The sequence below is a fragment of the Palaemon carinicauda genome, unplaced genomic scaffold (assembly GCF_036898095.1).
Source record: "Palaemon carinicauda isolate YSFRI2023 unplaced genomic scaffold, ASM3689809v2 scaffold165, whole genome shotgun sequence".
Lineage (NCBI taxonomy): Eukaryota > Metazoa > Arthropoda > Malacostraca > Decapoda > Palaemonidae > Palaemon > Palaemon carinicauda.
In genome coordinates, this window is record NW_027169203.1 from 92,619 (window position 1) to 114,715 (window position 22,097).

Genomic DNA, 22,097 nt, shown 5'->3' on the forward strand with positions numbered 1-22,097 from the left:
TTACCTCTAATTTGAGTAGTTAGTAGACGTGTCTGCCATTCTACCAATAACTCCAAATTACCTCCAGTTTGAGTAGTTAGTAGACGTGTCTGCCATTCTACCAATAACTCCAAATTACCTCCAGTTTGAGTAGTTAGTAGACGTGTCCGCCATTCTACCAATAACTCCAAATTACCTCCAGTTTGAGTAGTTAGTAGACGTGTCCGCCATTCTACCAATAACTCCAAATTACCTCCAGTTTGAGTAGTTAGTAGACGTGTCCGCCATTCTACCAATAACTCCAAATTACCTCCAATTTGAGTAGTTAGTAGACGTGTCTGCCATTCTACAAATAACTCCAAATTACCTCTAATTTGAGTAGTGAGTAGGTGTGTCCGGCATTCTACAAACCATTGACAATTACGTTTAATTTGTGTAATTAACGTGCGCATCTGTTATTGAACAAACGACATCCAATTACCTCTAATTTAAGTAATTAAGGGGTGCACATGCTATTCTGCAAACTACCATCGGTGTTAATTAACCCTTATACCCCCAGGCTATTTGGAAATTTCCAACCCTTAACCCTCAAAGGGTTATTTTTTTCCCAGCACATTTTGGTGTATATTTTTTCTAAATTGCTCTAACAGCCTTAATTTTTGTTTTAGAGAGGTCAGGTTGGTCTCATTCTCTTGGAAAATGCCTGAATTTTCTCAAAAAATTATCAAAAATATGAAAAAAATAATTTTTATGGCATTTTTTTGCAAGGACGTACCGGTACGTCCATGGGGGTAAAGGGATGGCTTTTGTGAAACGTACCAGTACGTCCTTTGGGGGTAAAAGGGTTAAGTACATTTAATGGAATTGCTCTCCAACAAAGAGTTATATTTAGTGAAATATAATCCGTTTCTGCGCGTATGCAAACCATCCGTAAGATTTTGGGTTTGGGCGGAAAGCTTAAAGACGATGAATGAGTGCTTTGCACCGACTTGCAAGGGTGTCTTTTTAGCTCAGAAAAGTTTCCTAATCGCTGATTGGTTAGAAAACGTGATTCTAACCAATCAGCTAGCAGGAAACTTTTTCCGAGCTAAAAGGGCACCGCTGCGAGTCGATGCAAATGCGCCTCGTTTAAAATAATTGAGTATAGCGCTAATGGTCAGAAATGCATCAAGTTTAACCCTTTTACCCCCAAAGGACGTACTGGTACGTTTCACAAAAGCCATCCCTTTACCCCCATGGACGTACCGGTACGTCCTTGCAAAAAAATGCTATAAAATTTTTTTTTTCATATTTTTGATAATTCTTTGAGAAAATTCAGGCATTTTCCAAGAGAATGAGACCAACCTGACCTCTTTAAGACAAAAATTAAGCCTGTTAGAGCAATTTAAAAAAAGTATACTGGAAAATGTGATGGGATAAAAATAACCCCTTGGGGGTTAAGGGTTGGAAATTTCCAAATAGCCCGGGGGTAAAAGGGTCAAGATAGTTATAAAAGTATATGGTTCATTTGGTAGAATCAAGCAGTTATCAATACGATGAGAGTTTTCAGAGGGATTTCTAAGAAAATATCTAATTCGTGATCAATAACAACAATAATAGTAATAATAAATAAAAATAAATTAGCCAGAATAGATAAAATGGTAATAGGCAGCAAATTTTGTTTTAAATCGAGGTTATAAAAAACCATAAACTTGAATATACATGATTAAAATTATAATAATCACCAAATTGCCGCATGAAGTTAATGAATGTCCCGTCGTTTCAGAAATAGATCCCGCGATGAGCCAGCTAGATTCACGACCATCTTCAGCAGGGGCCTTGGTGGTTTCAGAAACCGACAACAGCGTCTTCAAGAAACCCGACGTGCCTCCTCCGAGGAAGAGGAAGAAAGTGTTGGACGAAGACACTTTTGTGAAAGTAAGTAGAAGGTGTTCGGCTTACTAACACTTATAAACATTCAGAGATGGTAACACAAATCCAACTGAAATTGTATATATCGGATATTGTATTCAAAGTTCATTATGAAATACTGTAGTTAACCCTTTTACCCCCAGGCTATTTGGAAATTTCCAACCCTTAACCCCCAGGGGTTATTTTTTCTCAAGCACATTTTGCAGTATAATTTTTTTTTAAATAGCTCTAACAGCCTTAATTTTCGTCATAGAGAGGTTAGGTTGGTCTCATTCTCTTGGAAAATGCCTGAAGTTTCTCAAAAAATTATAAAAAATATGCAAAGAAAAATTTAAATAGCAGTTTTTTGCAAGAACATACCGGTACGTCCATGGGGGTAAAGGGATGAGTTTTGTGAAACGTACCAGTACGTCCTTTGGGGGTAAAAGGGTTAAACAATATTACAGTATATGATTTAATGCAGTAAGCAAGAAGACATTTGCAGTATGAAATTATACCATTTATTGAGTTTTGGAGCTGAAAATCTTAGGGATGGGATTTAGGTGATGCCAAAATTTAACAGAATTTGAATTACAAACAGCTTCTTGGAACCTATTTAGTAGAAGTGGAGGGACTTTTTGTATAATACTGTCATGTACACTTATGAAGGTATAAATAGGACTTCCAGTTCAAATATTAATGATTTATTTGTTTCCAGGAAGTAGAGCGGATCATCGAGAGGGACTTCTTCCCTGACCTGGAAAATCTAAAAGAAAGAGTGGAATACCTCGAAGCCAAAGAGGCCAACGACATCCTCAAGTTGAGGGAGTTCTATGCCAAGTACTCCAACGGGGACTCGTCTTCGTTCCGAAACGTTGAGGACAGCCCGGCCACCTTCGAGACCCCGCTGTCGAACACGGGCGACGCGACGCCGCTCATAGGCGGTCGGGAAGGCTCGCCCAAGTCGGCCCGGGACGCGAAGGAAAATGCGGAGAGTAAGGACGACGACAACGTGGACGTGGCGAAGATGTCCCTGGACGAGTTTCTCAATTCCCACACGAGCGAAGACAACGAGAGTTTTGAGCACTTAATGAAGAAGAACGAAGCCAAGTTCAGGTTGAAGGTGAGTGAGCGCAGCTGTTTTTCTTTTTTGGAGCAGGTAAATCAAAGCCAAATTCAGGTTGAAGGTGAGTGAGCGCAGCTGTGTTTTTCTTTTTTGGATCAGGTAAATCGAAGCCAAATTCAGGTTGAATGTGAGTGAGTGCAGCTGTTTTCCTATTTTGGATCAGGTAAATCGAAGCCAAATTCAGGTTGAAGGTGAGTGAGCGCAGCTGTTTTTCTTTTTTGGATCTGGTAAATTCTGGAGAGGATATATCAGAGTCTTGTTCCTGTACATAATACAAACCTCTGTTCTTTACCAGGAGTATAACTTCAGTGAAGTTGGAAGAACAGATAAACTTTTAATGAGGCAAGCATAGATGCCTATCCCGATAAGGGGAGTGACCCTCACTTACACTTCGGCTTCGGTGCTTTACCGACCTAATTACCTATATCTTGTGTTGGGCTGTTTAGTGCTTTTCTCTTTTGCTTTCCAGAGCGTTTGTGTTGATTATGGCGTTTCAATGGGCAGACGTACGGCTTTGTCTGGGCCATAATTGTGGCTGGTACATGAGTAGTACATTGGATCCTTCTCTCTGGTTTCGGTTCATTTTCCCTTTACCTACACACAAACAAACCGAATAGTCTGGCCTATTCTTTGCATATTCTCCTCTGTCCTCATACACCTGACAACACTGAAATTACCAGGCAGTTCTTACTGCACTGTAATTGTTCAGTGGCCACTTTCCTCTTTGTAAGGGTAGAAGAGGCTCTTTAGCTATGATAAGCAGTCTTCTAGGAGAAGGACACTCCAAAATCAAACCATTGCTCTCTAATCTTGAGTTGTGTCATAGCCTTTGTACCATGGTCTTCCACTGTCTTGGATTGGAGTTCTCTTGCTTGAGGGTACACTCGGGCACACTATTCTGTCTTGTTTCTCTTCCTCTTGTTTTGTTAAAGTTTTTATAGTTTATATAGGAGATATGTTTTAATGTTGTTGCTCTTCTTAAAATATTTTACTTTTGTTTATTTCCTTTCCTCACTGAGCTATTTTCCCTGTTGGAACCCTTGGGCTTATAGCATCCTGCTTTTCCAACTAGGTTTTTAGATTATGAATTAATGATAATGATAGCCAGGTGTGGATCCTGACTTGTTAGCTTTTGCAGAGGACAAGGGGCATGACTGCACACATTAATATCTCTGTGATTATTGTAAGGATTTTCCTTCTCTTTCAGTGGGGAGAATTCTCAAAGGAGAGGAAGAAATCTAAGAGGGGTTCATCGGGGTAAGGGTGGCAACGTTCAGGCTGATGCGGAAGAAGTTCTTTAGTACCTTCTTCACTGCATCTTCAACTTCCTTCGGGGCTGGGATTTCATGAGGAATTAGTAAGGGGGAATTGAAACCCTGCCTTGAACACAGTGATTGTTTTGAGTGAGACAAGTATTGCCTTCTCCTAAGAAAAATTAATACCCCTTTGGTTCATACAGTACCAAACAAGACCCCAACGGCGGAGCTTCCCAGCGCCGGCGGAAGAGGGCAATGCCTATCGGGCAGGCAACAAGGCGGGCCTTGACATAACAAGAATCCGGCAGCCCGATGCAACCAACATCGGAGAAGCCGCCTGTCTCATATGTCTTGAGTCGCGGTGAAGACGATGTGGGCCAAGTGTGTGTGCGTGGCCGTTGCATAGCCACGACCACCCAAAACAATATACCTAGCTACTGGCATTCTGTCGTTTCCTCCACCCTTCTCCTGATAGGAGGCTGATGGCTAACGACAGAACCCAATACTCGGACACGAGTGGGCGCTGACGACGACGACATTCAGACAACATATAATCTTTATTATTATTATTATTATTATTACTAGCTAAACTACAACCCTAGTTGTAAAAGCAAGATGCTATAAACCCAAGGGATTCAACAGGCAAAACTAGCCCAGTGAGTAAAGGAAATAAGAAAATAAATAATATAAGAAGTAATGAACAATTAAAATAAAATATTTTAAAAATAATAACGTTAAAATATATTTCATATATAAACTATAAATAGACTTATATCATCCTGTTCAACATAAAAACACTTGCTACAAATTTGAACTTTTGAAGTTCCATTGATTCGACTATCCGATTAGGAAGATCATTCCACAACTTGGTCACATACATACATACATATACCAAGGCACTTCCCCCAATTTTGGGTGGTTAGACGACATCAAACAATGAAGCAAAAAGGGGACCTCTCCTCTTTACGTTCTTCCCAGCATGACAAGGGACTCAACCGAGTTCAGCTGGTACTGCTAGGGTGCCACAGCCCACCCTCCCTCGTTATCCACCACAGATGAAGCTTCATAACGCTGAATCCCCTACTGCTGCTACCTCCGCGGTCATCCAAGGCACCGGAGGAAGCTGCAGGGCCTACCGGAACTGCGTCACAATCGCTTGCCATTCATTCGTATTTCTAGCACGCTCTCTTGCCTCTCTCACATCTATCCTCCTATCACTCAGAGCTTTCTTCACTCCATCCATCCACCCAAACCTTGGTCACATACATACATATACCAAGGCATTTCCCCCAAATTTTGGGGGGTAGCCGACATCAACAAATGAAACAAAAACAAAACAAAGGGGACCTCTACTCTCTACGTTCCTCCCAGGTGAAATAAAACTTCTAGAATACTGTGTAGTATTGAGCCTCATGATGGAGAAGGCCTGACTAATAGAATTAACTGCCTGCCTAATATTACGAACACAGATAGGGGTTCATCCTTGACTGTCTACCAATCACTTGATTCATCAAATCTGCTCCTTTAGAGGACCAAGTGCTTTGACAAATCCCGGGAAAGTGGACCAGCCAGTTTTGGTTGTAGGGACTTCTTCCCTTCCTGTGGATGAGTCTCCTTATCAAAGAATGATGGTTTGTCTAGTTGGGAAAATTACAATTTACTTTAAAGACTTTTTAATTAAATTTTGCTTTCAATATGTAATTTTTCATGGTCTCTATTCCATAAGATTATTTTAGCATTGTGAATGACACTAATTTTTATTATTATTATTATTATTATTATTATTATTCCTAACTAAGCTACAAACCTAGTCGAAAAACAGGATGCTATAAGCCGAAGGGGTCTCCATCAGGGAAAATAGCCTAGTGAGGAAAGGAAATAAATAAACTAGAACAAAAATAATGAACAATTCAAATATTTTGAGATCAGTAACAACATTGAAATATGGCTTTCATAAATAAAATATAAAAAGAGATGTGTCAGCATGTTCAACATAAAAACATTATCAATTGATTGACGTATGTATGTCCCCCGTTCGAACTCAGCACGCCTGGATGTTTGAAGCCGAGGAACAGCACAACAAGGACCACACGCCGAACCTGAGTCTGCCCACGGTCGAGCAGCGGGAGGAAGCGTCGCGGCTGGCCATCACGGGCACCTCGCTCCAGAACGACTCAAGACCCAAGCAGGTGGAAAACTGGAAGTTCAACACATTCAACTCGGTGATGTTCGTACCCGACGGTGAGTCGCGCGGTTGGTTTAGGGGTCGAGAGGCGCGCCAGGTTGAGGTTTGGACTTTTGTACAGTGATGCCTCAGGATACGAAAGTAATCCGTTCAGGATGATTTTTTCGTATCCTGAGTCGCATTTTACATGTAAATAGCCTAATCTGTTCCAAGCCTTACGAAAAGACACCTTTTCTTTCATAAATATGCTAAACTGTAGTAATAAGCATGCAATGCAGCCATTTCTATCATTCAATAATTAACCCAACCGTTAAAAACAGCCTAATCCATTCCAGAAACCACCATGAGATTATTCAATAATGTAGTTATAGCCTAGTTATCCCCTCCAAGCCCTAAGAAAACGGTCCATTTTCTTTACTACTGTGTAAAAGTTACGGTACTGTATGTAAAGCTTTTGGATCAGTGAAGGTGTATTGTTACCTGTACACCTAAATTAAGGGTTGATACCCTGAAAAAAAAGGTGCTGTACTCTCGGCGACGAGTTGAGATCTCGTAAGCAGAAACTTTCGTATCCAGAGGTATCACTGTACTTTGGACATCCACCGTTACGTAGAAGAGGGGTCATTAGCATTTCCAATTAGTATCGCTTTATAAATTAATTAAGTTTTAATGCCATTTCCTTAATGAAGTAAAGTACTCCAGTTTATATTTCAAACTTACCTTCTAAATTAGGCTGAAGGAACATAGAGAGTAGAGGTCCCCTTTTTGTTTTGTTTCATTGTTGGTGTCGGCTACCCCCCAAAATTGGGGGAAGTGCCTTGGTATATAAATGGATGGGACCTTCTAAATGGCAGTTAATCAAAACATAATGTGGTCCATTAACCCTTTTACCCCCGGGGTATTTGGAAATTTCCAGCCTTGAACCCCCAGGGGGTTATTTTTTTCCCCAGCACATTTTGCAGTATATTTTTTTTAAATTGCTCTAACAGCCTTAATTTTTGTCATAGAGAGGTCAGGTTGGTCTCATTCTCTTGGAAAATGCTAGAAGTTTCTCAAAAAATTATAAAAAATATGAAGAAAAAAAATTTTATAGCATTTTTTTGCAAGGACGTACCAGTACGTCCATGGGGGTAAAGGGATGGCTTTTGTGAAACGTACCAGTACGTCCTTTGGGGGTAAAAGGGTTGATAAATATTCCTCATCATTCACTTACCCTATTGGCTTTTTGAAGCTTTCTGTATGTCCCCATCTCTTAACCCTTTTACCTCCAAAGGATGTACTGGTACATTTCACAAAACTCATCCATTTACCCCCATGGACGTACTGGTACGTCCTTACAAAAAACTGCTATTTACATTTTTTTTTTGCATATTTTTGATAATTTTCTGAGAAACATCAGGCATTTTCCAAGAGAATGAGATCAACCTGACCTCTCTATGACAAAAATTAAGGCTGTTAGAGCAATTTAAAAAAAATATACTGCAAAATGTGCTTGGAAAAAAATAACCGCCGGGGGTTAAGGGTTGGAAAGTTCTAAATAGCTTGGGGGTAAAAGGGTTATAACAGACATTATTAAGTGCTCCAACGCTTCCAGTAAAAGTTGGTCCCTTTGCTGTGTAAATTAAAGCATTATAATAATTGTTGACACTTGTAGAATATCCAGAAGGTGAACTATAGGTAAGGTTATATTAAGCTTATTCTTTTCCTTTTATTTTAGTGCTGGGTTATTATTTATATTATTATTATTATTATTTTTATTATTTGCTAATCTACAACCCTAGTTGGAAAAGCAGGATGCTATAAGCCCAGGGGCTTCAACAGGAAATGATAGCTCAGTGAGGAAAAGAAATAAGGAAATAGATCAAGCATGTCTTCTACAGTATACAAGGCTCCTCGTATTTCCAGACTTAAGTAATGGGTTGAGGGCATATTTCTTGTACAGCACTTGGGGTTGTGCGTAGTTGGTTGGGACAGGTGTAAACTTTCTTAAACTATCAATAAATATATCAGAACCATTTCTTATTTTTTTCGATAGGAATATTAACAAAGAGTAAATATATTCACTATCATATGCTATTTTGGGGTGTTCTGTATTTTCTTATTACTTGTCAAATAGATTTTCTTTATGGAGGAAAGTGTTATTATTTTTATTATTATTATTATTATTATTATTAATATTATTATTATTAGCTAACTCACAACCCTAGTTGGAAAAGGAAGATGCTATAAGCCCAAGGGCTCCTAGAAGGGAAAATAGCTCAGTGAGGACAGGAAGCAAGGAAATAAATAAACGATATGAGAAATGATTAACAATTAATCTAATATTTTAAGAATATTAACAACATCAAAACAGATATTTCATATATAAACTTGTCAAATAGATTTTCTTTATGGAGGAAAGTGTTATTATTTTTATTATTATTATTATTATTATTATTATTACTATTATTATTATTATTAGCTAACTTACAACCCTAGTTGGAAAAGGAAGATGCTATAAGCCCAAGGGCTCCAACAGGGGAAAATAGCTCAGTGAGGACAGGAAACGAGGAAATAAGTGTACGATATAAGAAGTATTGAAAGATTAGAATAAAATGTTCTAAAAAACATTAAAACAGATAATTCATATATATCTACAAAAAGACTTATGTCAGCCTGTTCAACATAAAAACATTTACTGCAACTTTGAACTTTTGAAGTTCTACCGATTCAACTACCCGATTAGGAAGATCATTCCACAACTTGGTCACAGCTGGAATTAAACTTCTTGTACATCTTTGTCTGAAATGCGATATTGTGGAGGTAGTTTTACGATTTGTGAAATACAGTGAAACCTCTAGATACGAAAGTTTCTGCATACGAAAAACTAATTTTACGAAACGGCATACGAAGATTCTTTCACTTCGTTTTATGAAAAAATACTAAAAATAAAATTCACGTTGCTTCCTCCGGTGCCTTAGATGACCGCGGAGGTAGCAGCAGTAGGGGACTCAGCAGTATGAAGCTTCATCTGTGGTGGAAATGTGGGAGGTTGGGCTGTGGCACCCTAGCAGTACCAGCTGAACTCGGCTGAGTCCCTGGTTAGGCTGGAGGAACGTAGAGAGTAGAGGTCCCCTTTTTTGTTTTGTTTCTTGTTGTTGTCGGCTATCCCCCAAAATTGGGGGAAGTGCCTTTGGTATATGTATGTATGTAAGTTAGGTATGTTGGATGAATCATATGTTGCATAAGATTTTTCATAATTCTGATCATCCTTTACATTTAGATCTTCCCAGACAGTTCCATCCTGTTCGTAATACTAAGCATGCAGTTAATTCTAGTATTCAGGCCTTCTCCATCATGTGGCTCAATACTACACAGTACTCTAGAAGTATTATTCCAGCTGTGACAAGGTTGTGGAATGATCTTCCTAATCGGGTAGTTGAATCAGTAGAACTTCAAAAGTTCAAAGTTGCAGCAAATGTTTTAATGTTGAACAGGCTGACATAAGTCTCTTTATAGTTTATATATGAAATATCTGTTGATGTTGTGACTATTCTTAAAATATTTGATTAATTGTTAATCATTTCTCATATCGTTTATTTATTTCCTTATTTCCTTTCCTCACTGGGCTTTTTTCCCCTGTTGGAGGCCTTGGGCTTATAGCATCTTGCTTTTCCAACTAGGGTTGTAGCTTAGCTAATAATAATAATAATAATAATAATAATAATAATAATTTGGGTTTTTTCACTCTTATTTCATTATATGAAAAAATCATGTTATGAAAGTCACTCCGAAATGAATTAATTTTTTATCTTGAGGTATTACGTATTATGGTTTATTGTTACCTTGCCTGTAAGGAAGCCGATTTGGAAGTACGTTAAACACAGGGTTGAGACTTGGTCTTAGGGTAATGGAGACAGTGGTCTAAGGGGCAGTGTCCTAGTGGTTGCATAGGCCCCCAGTAGATAAGGATATGGCTAGGTTAGGTTAGGGTGGGTAACTTTCGGTTATGTGGTGTCCTTGTGCTTTGTTCCTCCATTTAAAGAGTAGTGTTTCAGTCATAACTTTTGGAATCTTACCAACTACAAAGGGTTTAGAAGAGGGATAGTGTGAGGTCCGTAATTTGTGGATACAAATAAATGTCATTCCGCTATTGTAAGGTATTTTCGCTATCGGTGATCGGCGAAAATACCTTTGCGTCAATAGGCGTAGGAGGAGATCATGATAAAGGTATTTTCATTATTGTATTAAATATTCCTCATCATTCACTTACCCTATTGGCTTTTTGAAGCTTTCTGTATGTCCCCATCTCTTAACCCTTTTACCCCTAGGCTATTTGGAAATTTCCAACCCTTAACCCCCAGGGGGTTATTTTTTTCCCAGCACAATTTGCAGTACAGGGTATATTTTTTTTTAAATTGCTCTAACAGCCTTAATTTTTGTCATAGAGAGGTCAGGTTGGTCTCATTCTCTTGGAAAATGCCTGAATTTTTCCAAAAAAGTTATCAAAAATATGCTAAAAAAAAATTTAAATAGCATTTTTTTGCAAGGACGTACCGGTACGTCCATGGGGGTAAAGGGATGGGTTTTGTGAAACGTACCAGTACGTCCTTTGGGGGTAAGAGGGTTAATAAATATTCCTCATCATTCACTTAACCTATTGGCTTTTTGAAGCTTTCTGTATGTCCCCATCTCTTGAATAATTAATTCTAAAACAAACCCATCTTGACTTGGTTATATTTTGCTTAAGATTTTAAAGATATCTAATATTTTCTATCTAGTTTAACGTACAGACGTGTTAACAACTCACATCCTCTTGTCCGCAGGAGTGCCGATGTCCCGAGCGAAATGCATAGAGGCCGCCGAACGGAAGAAACGGGAGGTGAACCTCTCGAACACCCGCTACGAGGGCAATCCCTTCACCGAGACGTTGAGTCAGGCGGCCATGTTGGAGGCCTCTGCCGTCCAAGCTAGCAAGAAGGAGGGGAAAGTCGGCGTTGACGGTAATTATCGAGACGTATCGTTATTCCCTTGAATATCGTACAATTTCTCTCTCTCCAATCATATGGCTGCTGGTAAACTTGGGAGCCGAGGTATTCCAAAGGATGGACAAAGCTAATATAGATCATACTTAGTGATTTGAAAATAATTATAAATAATTTTAAGGAAATTCATATTGTAAAATACTTTTCAAGCAGTGAGGATTTTTTAGAAATTTATAATCATAAAGTTCATGGTTTTGATAAGTTTATATTGTAAAGAAAACCGTCTAACTTGAAGTAGTTAAAAATTATTGCCTTGAAAATTCTATATGCTTTATAGTTTAAGATTGTCAATAATGAGGATGTATTTGAAGCATATTTTATCTTTTTTCACAATGCTTTCTTATATTCATACTGTCAGTTTGTTCCTACATGTAATGCAAATTCAGTCTTATTAGGAGCGTGATTTCATTAAAGCTGGAACTGATATAAACCTTCTATCCAGTTAAGCACAGCTACCTGACCTGTGTCTGGTTGACCCCCCCGCCCCTCTGGGAGATGATGCAACCCTCTCGGCTCCTTTTATGCTTTCTCTTTTCAGTGTGTATGTTGATGATATCAGCTCCTTGGGAAGACGTGTGGTTTTGGCCTTGAAAGGCCTGGCCGAGGATGCGGCCAATATATGAGTAAGACTAACGTAGGTCCCCATCAACCTTGTAGCTTGTGCAGAGGATATGATTGCTTGCAGTCTTCCCAAAGTAGTGAGTGTAGGGGGGACCTGTGTCGTGGACATAGTATGCAAAGAAGTGAAAGAAGTTTAAGATAGATTTATTGCCATCGGACTCCTCAGGTCCTCCTTCCTAGGTTTGTGTACGAAACCCTCTGTGTCGCCTTTGTCGTTCCCTGGGACTGGGTCCTCCAGAGGAATTCAGAAGGGGAAGAGAGTCTCCGCCTTACGCTCGGGGAGTCCTTTGAGCGAGAGGAATATTGCCTTCCACTGGTGAGGATAATACCTGCTTGCTTCTCTCTCAAGGAACTCGATCTTGGTGAGATGTTGCCTTATTTAGGTAATGATGATGCCCTGTCAGCAGAAAAGCTTCTTGAGGTTTTGGCCTCCGCTTGGACCCAGAAGATTTCTGAAATTGTTCCCTCATATTTGGCTGTACCACCTGCAGAGGAGAGATGTGACAAGGCTATCCTTGATGTTTCCTTGCCCGCTACAATGGAGGAGCCTTCTTCGTCCGACGCAGAGATTGCCACCAGCCTTGCTGTACCAGGAATGGTGACATAGGTAGGAATAGATGAAAGCCTTGATGCTCGTTGCAGGGGGTAAAGGTGATGATGAAGAATGCTCTTAAAGTCACCTTAGATTGCTTTCCAGAATTTTTCAGTCGGCTGTTCCTGATGGAGACCAGGCATCGATTTCTTTCTTTTGAACTAGTTTCTTCAACAAAGTTCTTTAAAGATGGAAATGGCAAGCAGAGGAAGGAAGATTTGCTGCTCTCTGATTATCTCAAGGACATGTATTTTCAAATACCAATCCATCTGTTCGATAGAGAGTACCTCCACTTCGTCCTTGATGAAGTCGTGTACCAGTTTGAAGCCCTGGGCTTTAGAGTGTTTACTCTTGTATCAGTTTGGCTCCACTTGAACAGGATCCACTTATTGGGAAATCTGGACGAATGATTTTAGTTGTCCTCAAAGAGGCAACTGCTCCAGGATCGAGGCAGATCTCTTAACCCTTTTACCCCCAAAGGACGTACTGGTACGTTTCACAAAACCCATCCCTTTACCCCCATGGACGTACTGGTACGTCCTTGCAAAAAAATGCTATAAAAATTTTTTTTTTCAAATTTTTGATAATTTTTTGAGAAAATTCAGGCATTTTCCAAGAGAATGAGACCAACATGACCTCCCTATGACAAAAATTAAGGCTGTTAGAGCAATTTAAAAAACATATACTGCAAAATGTGCTGGGAAAAAAATAACCCCTTGGGGGTTAAGGGTTGGAAATTTCCAAAGAGCCTGGGGGTAAAAGGGTTAACTTTTGCCACGATCTGGGGAATGGGATCAACATGGAAAAGGGAAGTCTCATGTCCTAGAGAAGGATAGAGTGGCCGGGAATGTTGATTTACACTGCAGCAGGGAGTCTCTTCCCATCAGATGCTCTCATCAATAGACTCAGAGGGGTAGTGCGATAGTTTCTGGTCGCTCGACGACTTCCATCTTGGCAGTGGCACTTTCTGGGATGTCTTTCGTCATAGGAGAAACTCACTCCTTACAGGAATATCCACCAGAGATCGCTACAGTGACGTTTGAAGTAGTATTGGTGAGCATCCACCGATTCGCCCCCACATTCAGGTTTTGTCGGAACAAGAACTTGTGGATGATCTCTCTGGGTGGCTGAATGATAGAATCAACACCACGGGAGTTCCACCTGACTCCCTAAATGCGGAGATACCACTGTTTACAGGCGCATCCAAAGATGGGAGCATAGCACACCTGAGGAACCATAAGGAACTAGAACCACTAGGGATTATGGTCACAAGACCAAGAGCTTCTTCATCAGCTTGTTGGAAATTCTGGTAAACTTCCCAACAGAGTTTGATTAGCGACAACACTACTGCAGTGGCGCAAGTCAACAAGTAAAGAAGAACCGTGTCTCAGTCTCTTTCCGAGTCGGAGAATCAAGTACGCACCTGGATATTCAGTAACTTAGTAAAGCCGTCAGCAAGGTTCATGCCTGGAAAGCGGAATGTATTAGTGGACATGCTCAGCTGTCATGAGCCAAGGGTTGGATCAGAGTTCAAAGAATTCTTGCCTTAGTTTGCCACTCAGCTGAACGAGAGGCTGCCATCATTTTACTCACCTGTCCTAAATCTATTGGCAGTTATAGATAATGCCCTCCAACATCCACGGGACAACCCAAATGTACGCCTCTCCTGCCTTCTGCTTGATACGTCGAGTAATCAACAAACTGTCGACGATCTTGAATGTCTGAATAACAACCCTTTTGACTCGCAGTGGCCACATGCAGAATGGTTTTCCTATCTGCTGATGTTCCTTCTCAATGTACCAAGTAAACTACCCCAATGCTCCATTTGTGTCTGTCAGCCCCATCTGCAGAGGTACAGTTGGACATTGGAATATCTGGCATGCCTCGCTCCGAGGAACGACACCCTATCCCACCCTTATTGTGTTGATAGTTCTTGTATATAGCCTTGCCCACCGCTTCTGCCACCTCGTGTGACAGAGTGCACTTCCTTAGAGCGAGGTGTGCTAGGAATTCATGAGTCAAACTGTACTACAACTCAGTGGGTCATCTTTTACGATTGGTAATGTATATAGCACACGATACTTCTCCGGTCGTTGTCTCTTTGTGATTATTTGCCTATTTTCTTATATACCTCCACTAAGAGAAGCTCCTCTCAGTCTCCCCGGTGTAAAGCTAACCTCCACCAAGAGAAGCTCCTCTCAGTCTCCCCGGTGTAAAGCTAACCTCCACCAAGAGAAGCTCCTCTCAGTCTCCCCGGTGTAAAGCTAACCTCCACCAAGAGAAGCTCCTCTCAGTCTCCCCGGTGTAAAGCTAACCTCCACCAAGAGAAGCTCCTCTCAGTCTCCCCGGTGTAAAGCTAACCTCCACCAAGAGAAGCTCCTCTCAGTCTCCCCGGTGTAAAGCTAACCTCCACCAAGAGAAGCTCCTCTCAGTCTCCCCGGTGTAAAGCTAACCTCCACCAAGAGAAGCTCCTCTCAGTCTCCCCGGTGTAAAGCTAACCTCCACCAAGAGAAGCTCCTCTCAGTCTCCCCAGTGTAAAGCTAACCTCCACCAAGAGAAGCTCCTCTCAATCTCCCTAGTGTAAAGCTATCGCTCAGTCAGGTCTTCAGACTGAAGAGCTTGGACTTTTCCTCTTCATGAGGAGCCTCAAGCAGTCTTTGTCCTTCCAGAGAACTCTGACCTCCAGCTTGGGAAGTAACAAGAGTTCTCAGGTTTTCTGAAGGAACCGACACTCAAGACTGTGTTTCTACTTGCCTTGGCGAATTGAGCAGGCAAATTACATGGCATCTCATTTGATAAGAATCAATCAAAGGGGTGGAAGGAGGTTTTGTCAACGGTTGAGACCCAAAACCCTGCTATTCACAAGACCTGGTGTGAATCTTTCATCTCCTCCCTCCTAGAGAAAAATAGCAATTTGGATGACCTGCTTCTCTGTTTTCCTGTCCTGTGAGGGTACTACGGTGCAACCTCTTGTGAATTCGACACCACAGGCTGTTTCTCAGCAGTGGAAGAGTGAAGAACTCCATGAATACGATCTTGTTCTGGCTTTGTGAGACCATGCAGGCTCTCCAGAAGCAAGGTAAGCTTCTGGAGAGCCTGCACAAGGGCCGTCTGGAATGCTGGCTCACCAAGTCAGAGGTATTGGCTCCAGTCTAGCCTTCTGGAAGAATCTTTAGTGTAAGTGCTGGAGGTGGAGGTCTGGAAGTACCAGATAAACGTCCGTCACCGTCCGCTACTTGTAGGAGTATACCCATAAGTCCTTGGACACATTATCTTTGGGACCTGTGGTAGCGAGTTTAGCTCCCTCACGGGACAAGGAGTGTCTCATTTATGATAGCGGTAGGTACAGTATTATTATTATTATTACTATCCAAGCTACAACCCTAGTTGGAAAAGCAAGATGCTATAAGCCCAGGGGCTCCAACAGGGACAAATAGCCCAGTGAGGAAAGGAAAAAAGGAAATAAATAACCTTTTCTTCCTAACGCCTCCTGGGGCTTTAGCAGCTGTTATGTAGCTGAACCGGATGTTAGATGTTTTCTTTACAATTTGATTTATCTAAAGTATCTCTCCCTTCCTTGTATAATAAGGGGATGATGGATATTGCTCGTATAGTCCCTCACATCTCGGATGCCATATCCTCAAGGAGATAGATTCTTCAGTGACACTCGTCCATTTCCCGGTGGAGACCTTGCCCAACACCTGCGACGTCTAGCTCAGGTCATTGGAAGGTTGACCCGAGTCACGACTTTCAATCCTCAGCGGGAACAAAGTACGTTGGACATTTCTCGGGTCGGTTAATCAGCCAGATTGGTTAAAGGGCCTTTCGCCTTTCTTGTGATAAGTCTCCTATAAAATTTAATGGTTTTTATTTCATTTAGGAACAAATAAGAAGTTTTTAAAGTAATTTGTGTTTTTCATTACACAAACGTGGGACCTTTAAGTTACACTGCCCGCTTCAAACACCTCCTTAAATCCTAGGTCAAAGTCATCCATCAGACAATTGTGTTGACCTCGATAATAGTTTATGGCCATTAGAGATTCTCCGAAGTCATACTCCTATCAAAATCCTCTGGTTAGGACAAATACAAAAGATATCTCTCTCTATGATTATCATTCTGTTTTCCAATACTTTCATAACTTTCTCTTAATCTTATTCCTCTTTATCACATTTTTTATACGAAAATTTTGTCAATTGGTTGATATATAGTTGTCATGTATTATACATGGAAAATGGCTGTCTGCTAAAGAAAGTGATGAATGCAAGAGTTGATGGGAGAAGTACAAGAGGAAGGCCAAGGTTTGGGTGGATGGATGGTGTGAAGAAAGCTCTGGGTGATAGGAGGATAGATGTGAGAGAGGCAAGAGCGCGTGCTAGAAATAGGAATGAATGGCGAGCGATTGTGACGCAGTTCCGGTAGGCCCTGCTGCTTCCTCCGGTGCCTTAGATGACCGCGGAGGTAGCACCAGTAGGGGATTCAGCATTATGAAGCTTCATCTGTGGTGGATAATGTGGGAGGGTGGGCTGTGGCACCCTAGCAGTACCAGCTGAACTCGGCTGAGTCCCTGGTTAGGCTGAAGGAACGTAGAGAGTAGAGGTCCCCTTTTTGTTTTGTTTCTTTGTTGATGTCGGCTACCCCCCAAAATTGGGGGAAGTGCCTTTGGTATATGGATGGATGGATGTATTATAACTCGTTTTTCAGAATAATATAAAAGATCTAGATGGTCATGTCTTTAAAGTGGGTTAATATCTGTATGGATGGATACAAGAAGTCAGATAAACGATGGACGATGATGTTTGGTACGAGAGAATCAGCCGATGTCGGCAAACTAAGCATTGTTGAGAGGAGGTAGTGGAGATAGCTAGATAGACAATCTATTGTTGATAGGGGATAGTGTAGATAGACAGGATAGATAATAAAGAGACTCCAGAGACGTGTGGTAGATTAACCCTTTTACCCCCAGGCTATTTGGAAATTTCCAACCCTTAACCCACAGGGGGTTATTTTTTCCCAGCACATTTTGCAGTATATTTTTTTTTAATTGCTCTAACAGCCTTAATTTTTGTCATAGAGAGGTCAGGTTGGTCTCATTCTCTTGGAAAATGCCTGAAGTTTCTCAAAAAATTATCAAAAATATGAAAAAAAAAATTTTATAGCATTTTTTTGCAAGGACGTACCAGTACGTCCATGGGGGTAAAGGGATGACTTTTGTGAAACGTACCAGTACGTCCTTTGGAGGTAAAAGGGTTAAAGATTTCTCATGAATGGCAGAGTCAAGGGACAGTGAAAATGCCCCAGAGACAGATCACATATATAATCAAAACCTAGGGCCCCCTATTCAACCAAGGTAAGACCAGGTAGCAGGCAGTGGCTGCTGATGACTCAGCAGGTAGACCTATAGGCTTCCCCAAAACCACTATCCCTAGCTCACAAGGATGGTAAGGCGGCAGCCATAATAAAACTATCAAACTTGAGTGGGTTTTAAACTCCAGTCCAGCATATTGGCAGGCAGGGATGTTTCCTATAGGCTGTCACAGCCATAAATAAGGCTTTGGAGATGACTGTCCCTAATGTAGTTAACCCTTTTACACCCAAAGGACGTACTGGTACGTTTCACAACACCCATCCCTTTACCCCCATGGACGTACTGGTACGTCCTTGCAAAAAACTGCTAAAAATTTTTTTTTTTTCATATTTTTGATAATGTTTTGAGAAAATTCAGGCATTTTCCAAGAGAATGAGACCAACCTGACCTTTCTATAACAAAAATTAAGGCTGTTAGAGCAATTTAAAGCAAATATACTGCAAAATGTGCTGGGAAAAAAATAACCCCTTGGGGGTTAAGGGTTGGAAATTTCCAAATAGCCTGGGGGTAAAAGGGTTAAAAAATTTTAAGAGTTAGGAAGAGGAGGAGGATAGGAAGACGTATGGTATGTGAAGTAGCAGAATTTGAATAAAAGGGGCTATAATTCTGAGACAATTAGTGCATGCGAAATAGATACAGAAAGTTCTCAACTTACAAAACTATAAATAAGTTCCAAGAAGTTGTATATAAGTCAAGTTTTGTTAAATTTCGGCCTACGTTAGGCATCACCTAACTCGCAGGCCTACGATTTTCATCCGCAAAAGTCAAACAAGTAGTTTTATATTGCAAATGTCGTCTTGCTTACTGTATTAAAATACATAATATTGTTTTATTACTGTATCTCATTATGAATTTTTGATACATTATTGAAATTTACGATTTCATATACATACATATACCAAGGCACGTCCCCCAGTTTTGAGGGGTAGCCGACATCAACAAATGAAACAAAACAAAAAAGGGGACCTCTACTCTCTACGTTCCTCCAGCCTAAAAAGGGACTCAACCGAGTTCGGCTGGTACTGCTAGGGTGCCACAGCCCACCCTCCCACATTATCCACCACAGATGAAGCTTCACAATGCTGATTCCCCTACTGCTGCTACCTCCGCGGTCATCTAAGGCACCGGAGGCAGCAGCAGCGCCTACAGGAACTGATTTCATATACAGTAGATTTATTTTTGTATCTCGGAATGGTTGTAAGTTAGTGACCCCCTTTAACCCTTTTACCCCCACCATAAGGTTAAATTTCGAGCACATTTTGCTATATAATTTTTTTAAATTGCTCTTAAAAGCTTAATTTTTGTCCTAGAGAGGTCAGGTTGGTCTCATTCTTTTGGAAAATGCCAGAAGTTTCTCATAAAATTATCAAAAATATGTAAAAATATGTAATTAACAGTGTTTTGCAAGAACGTACCGGTACGTTCTTTTGGGGTGAAAGGGTTAATGACCTCCTTTAAATGGTGCAATGTCTGTTGAGGTTCCGATGCATTGCTGAAGAGCCAATGTAACTTATTTTCCATTCTGATTCCAGGAAAGGAACTGGGCAAAGACACTCCGAAATTCAACGGGTACAGCTTCGTAAGCGCCCCCTCCCCGGTGCCCGGCGTGGACGCCTCCCCCTTCATGACGTGGGGCGAAGTCGACGGGACTCCTATACAGCTTGATGGAAATCAGACTCCTCTCTTGAAAAGACACACGCCGGGACCGTCGTACAGAATACCCAAAGTGCCCAATAGGTTTGTATCCTTTTGTTTGTGTTTATATACTTATTCAGGTTCTTGTTTAACCCTTTTACCCCCAGGCTCTTTGGAAATTTCCAACCCTTAACCCCCAAGGGGTTATTTTCTCCCCAGCACATTTTGCAGTATATATTTTCTAAATTGCTCTAACAGCCTTAAATTTTGTCATAGAGAGGTCAGGTTGGTCTCATTCTATTAGAAAATGCCTGAATTTTCTCAAAAAATTATCAAAAATATGAAAAAAAAAAATTTTATAGCATTTTTTTGCAAGGACGTACCGGTACGTCCATGGGGGTAAAGGGATGGGTGTTGTGAAACGTACCAGTACGTCCTTTGGGGGTAAAAGGGTTAATGTAGGTAAACAAGTAGGGAGATTTGCAAGAGTATTATTATACTAATAATACGTTGTAGTTGAAACATAGTCCATGTAATAGAACTCTTAGGTTTTATTAGAACTCTTCATCGTTCAAGGGAATAAAAGAAGTTGATTTCAGTGTTGACATGCTTCAAATCTTCAGTGCAAACTGTATTCTTGAGGAATATTATATGTCGGAGTGCGCTTTCTTCCTCTGGTTAATCAACTAATAATAATTATAAGTGTTGAAACCTCATGAGATTTACTGGATGTTTTTATACATTTGTCTTCCATTTTGATGTGTGAAAATTGATAGGAAGGTCATTTCAATTTTCACTAAAACAAAGTGACTGTACTTTAGATCTAACTGAATGATATAGATTTCCCTCTCTCTCTCTTTAAATAACATTCTCAGGATGACGGAAACTTTTTACAGTGAATAAGTTTTATGAAACTTTAGTAGTGTACTTCTGGGTTACGGGTCTTCTTTCCCACCGTTATCCCTACATCAAAGGGTTGGTTGCCTAATGCTTACAGGGTGTCCCTAGCCGCATCCGTATTTCTAAAATCATCGGGTTTGGCAGAGGGGTTTTACGATCGCATGCCCTTGCAGTCATCAACCACAGTTAATGGCGGTCGGCCTAACCTTTGACTTGATAGCCCAACTGCAAGGAAGAAGTTTCCTCAGTTATTGGCAGTGGGTGTTTAACTTGTACGTTGATGGAGTGGTGAGAGAGGTGAATGCTCGAGTGCTTGGACGAGGATTGAAACTGGTAGACGAGAATGACCATGAATGGGAGGTAAATCAGTTGTTGTTTGCGGATGATACTGTACTGGTTGCAGACGCGGAAGAGAAGCTTGGCCGATTAATAACAGAATTTGGAAGGGTGTGTGAGAGAAGGAAGTTGAGAGTTAATGTGGGTAAGAGTAAGGTTATGAGATGTACGAGAAGAGAAGGTGGTGCGAGGTTGAATGTCATGTTGAATGGAGAGTTACTTGAGGAAGTGGAGTGGAAGCAGATGTACGTCAGAAAGTGAATGAAGGATGCAAAGTGTTGGGGGCAGTGATTGTACCAACTGTGATGTATGGATTGGAGTTGTGGGGAATGAAAATGACGGAGAGACAGAAATCGAATGTGTTTGAGATAAAGTATCTAAGGAGTATGGCTGGTGTATCTCGAGTAGATAGGGTTAGGAACGAAGTACTGTAGTGAGGGGGAGAATGGGTGTAAGAAATGAGTTAGCAGCTTGAGTGGATATGAATGTGTTGAGGTGGTTTGGCCATGTTGAGAGAATGGAAAATGGCTGTCTGCTAAAGAAGGTGATGAATGCAAGAGTTGATGGGAGAAGTACAAGAGGAAGGCCAAGGTTTGGGTGGATGGATGGAGTGAAGGAAGCTCTGGGTGATAGGAGGATAGATGTGAGAGAGGCAAGAGAGTGTGCTAGAAATAGGAATGAATGGCGAGCGATTGTGACGCAGTTCCGGTAGGCCCTGCTGCTTCCTTCGGTGCCTTAGATGACTGCGGAGGTAGCAGCAGTAGGGGACTCAGCATTATGAAGCTTCATCTGTGGTGGATAATGTGGGAGGGTGGGCTGTGGCACCCTAGCAGTACCAGCCGAACTCGGTTGAGTCCCTTGTTAGGCTGGGAGGAACGTAGAGAGGAGAGGTCCCCTTTTTGTTTCATATATTTGATGTCGGCTACCCCCCAAAAATTGGGGGAAGTGCCTTGGTATATGTATGTATTATTATTATTATTATTATTATTATTATTATTATTATTATTATTATTATTACTAGCTAAACTACAACCCTAGTTGGAAAAGTAGGATGCTATAAGCCCTATAATGGGCTCCAACAGGGAAAATAACCCAGTGGTTATATGTATGTTGATCATCCGATAAAAAAAAGCGTGCAACAGGCACTATTCATGTTGAAAATTTTCTAAATATAGAAAAGCTTAACC

The 22,097-nt window shown here is 40.9% G+C and overlaps 1 protein-coding gene across 1 annotated transcript in view; it reads left to right on the forward strand.

The window, feature by feature from the left end:
* LOC137635727 (splicing factor ESS-2 homolog) overlaps positions 1-22,097 on the forward strand; it is a 32,819-nt gene that overhangs the window by 887 nt on the left and 9,835 nt on the right. Inside the window, exons 2-6 of the mRNA XM_068368178.1 lie at positions 1,745-1,896; positions 2,588-2,992; positions 6,297-6,492; positions 11,242-11,418; positions 19,572-19,776. Of these exons, the coding sequence (XP_068224279.1) occupies positions 1,759-1,896; positions 2,588-2,992; positions 6,297-6,492; positions 11,242-11,418; positions 19,572-19,776 (1,121 nt within the window). The 5' untranslated portion in view covers positions 1,745-1,758. The remainder of the gene's footprint in view (positions 1-1,744; positions 1,897-2,587; positions 2,993-6,296; positions 6,493-11,241; positions 11,419-19,571; positions 19,777-22,097) is intronic.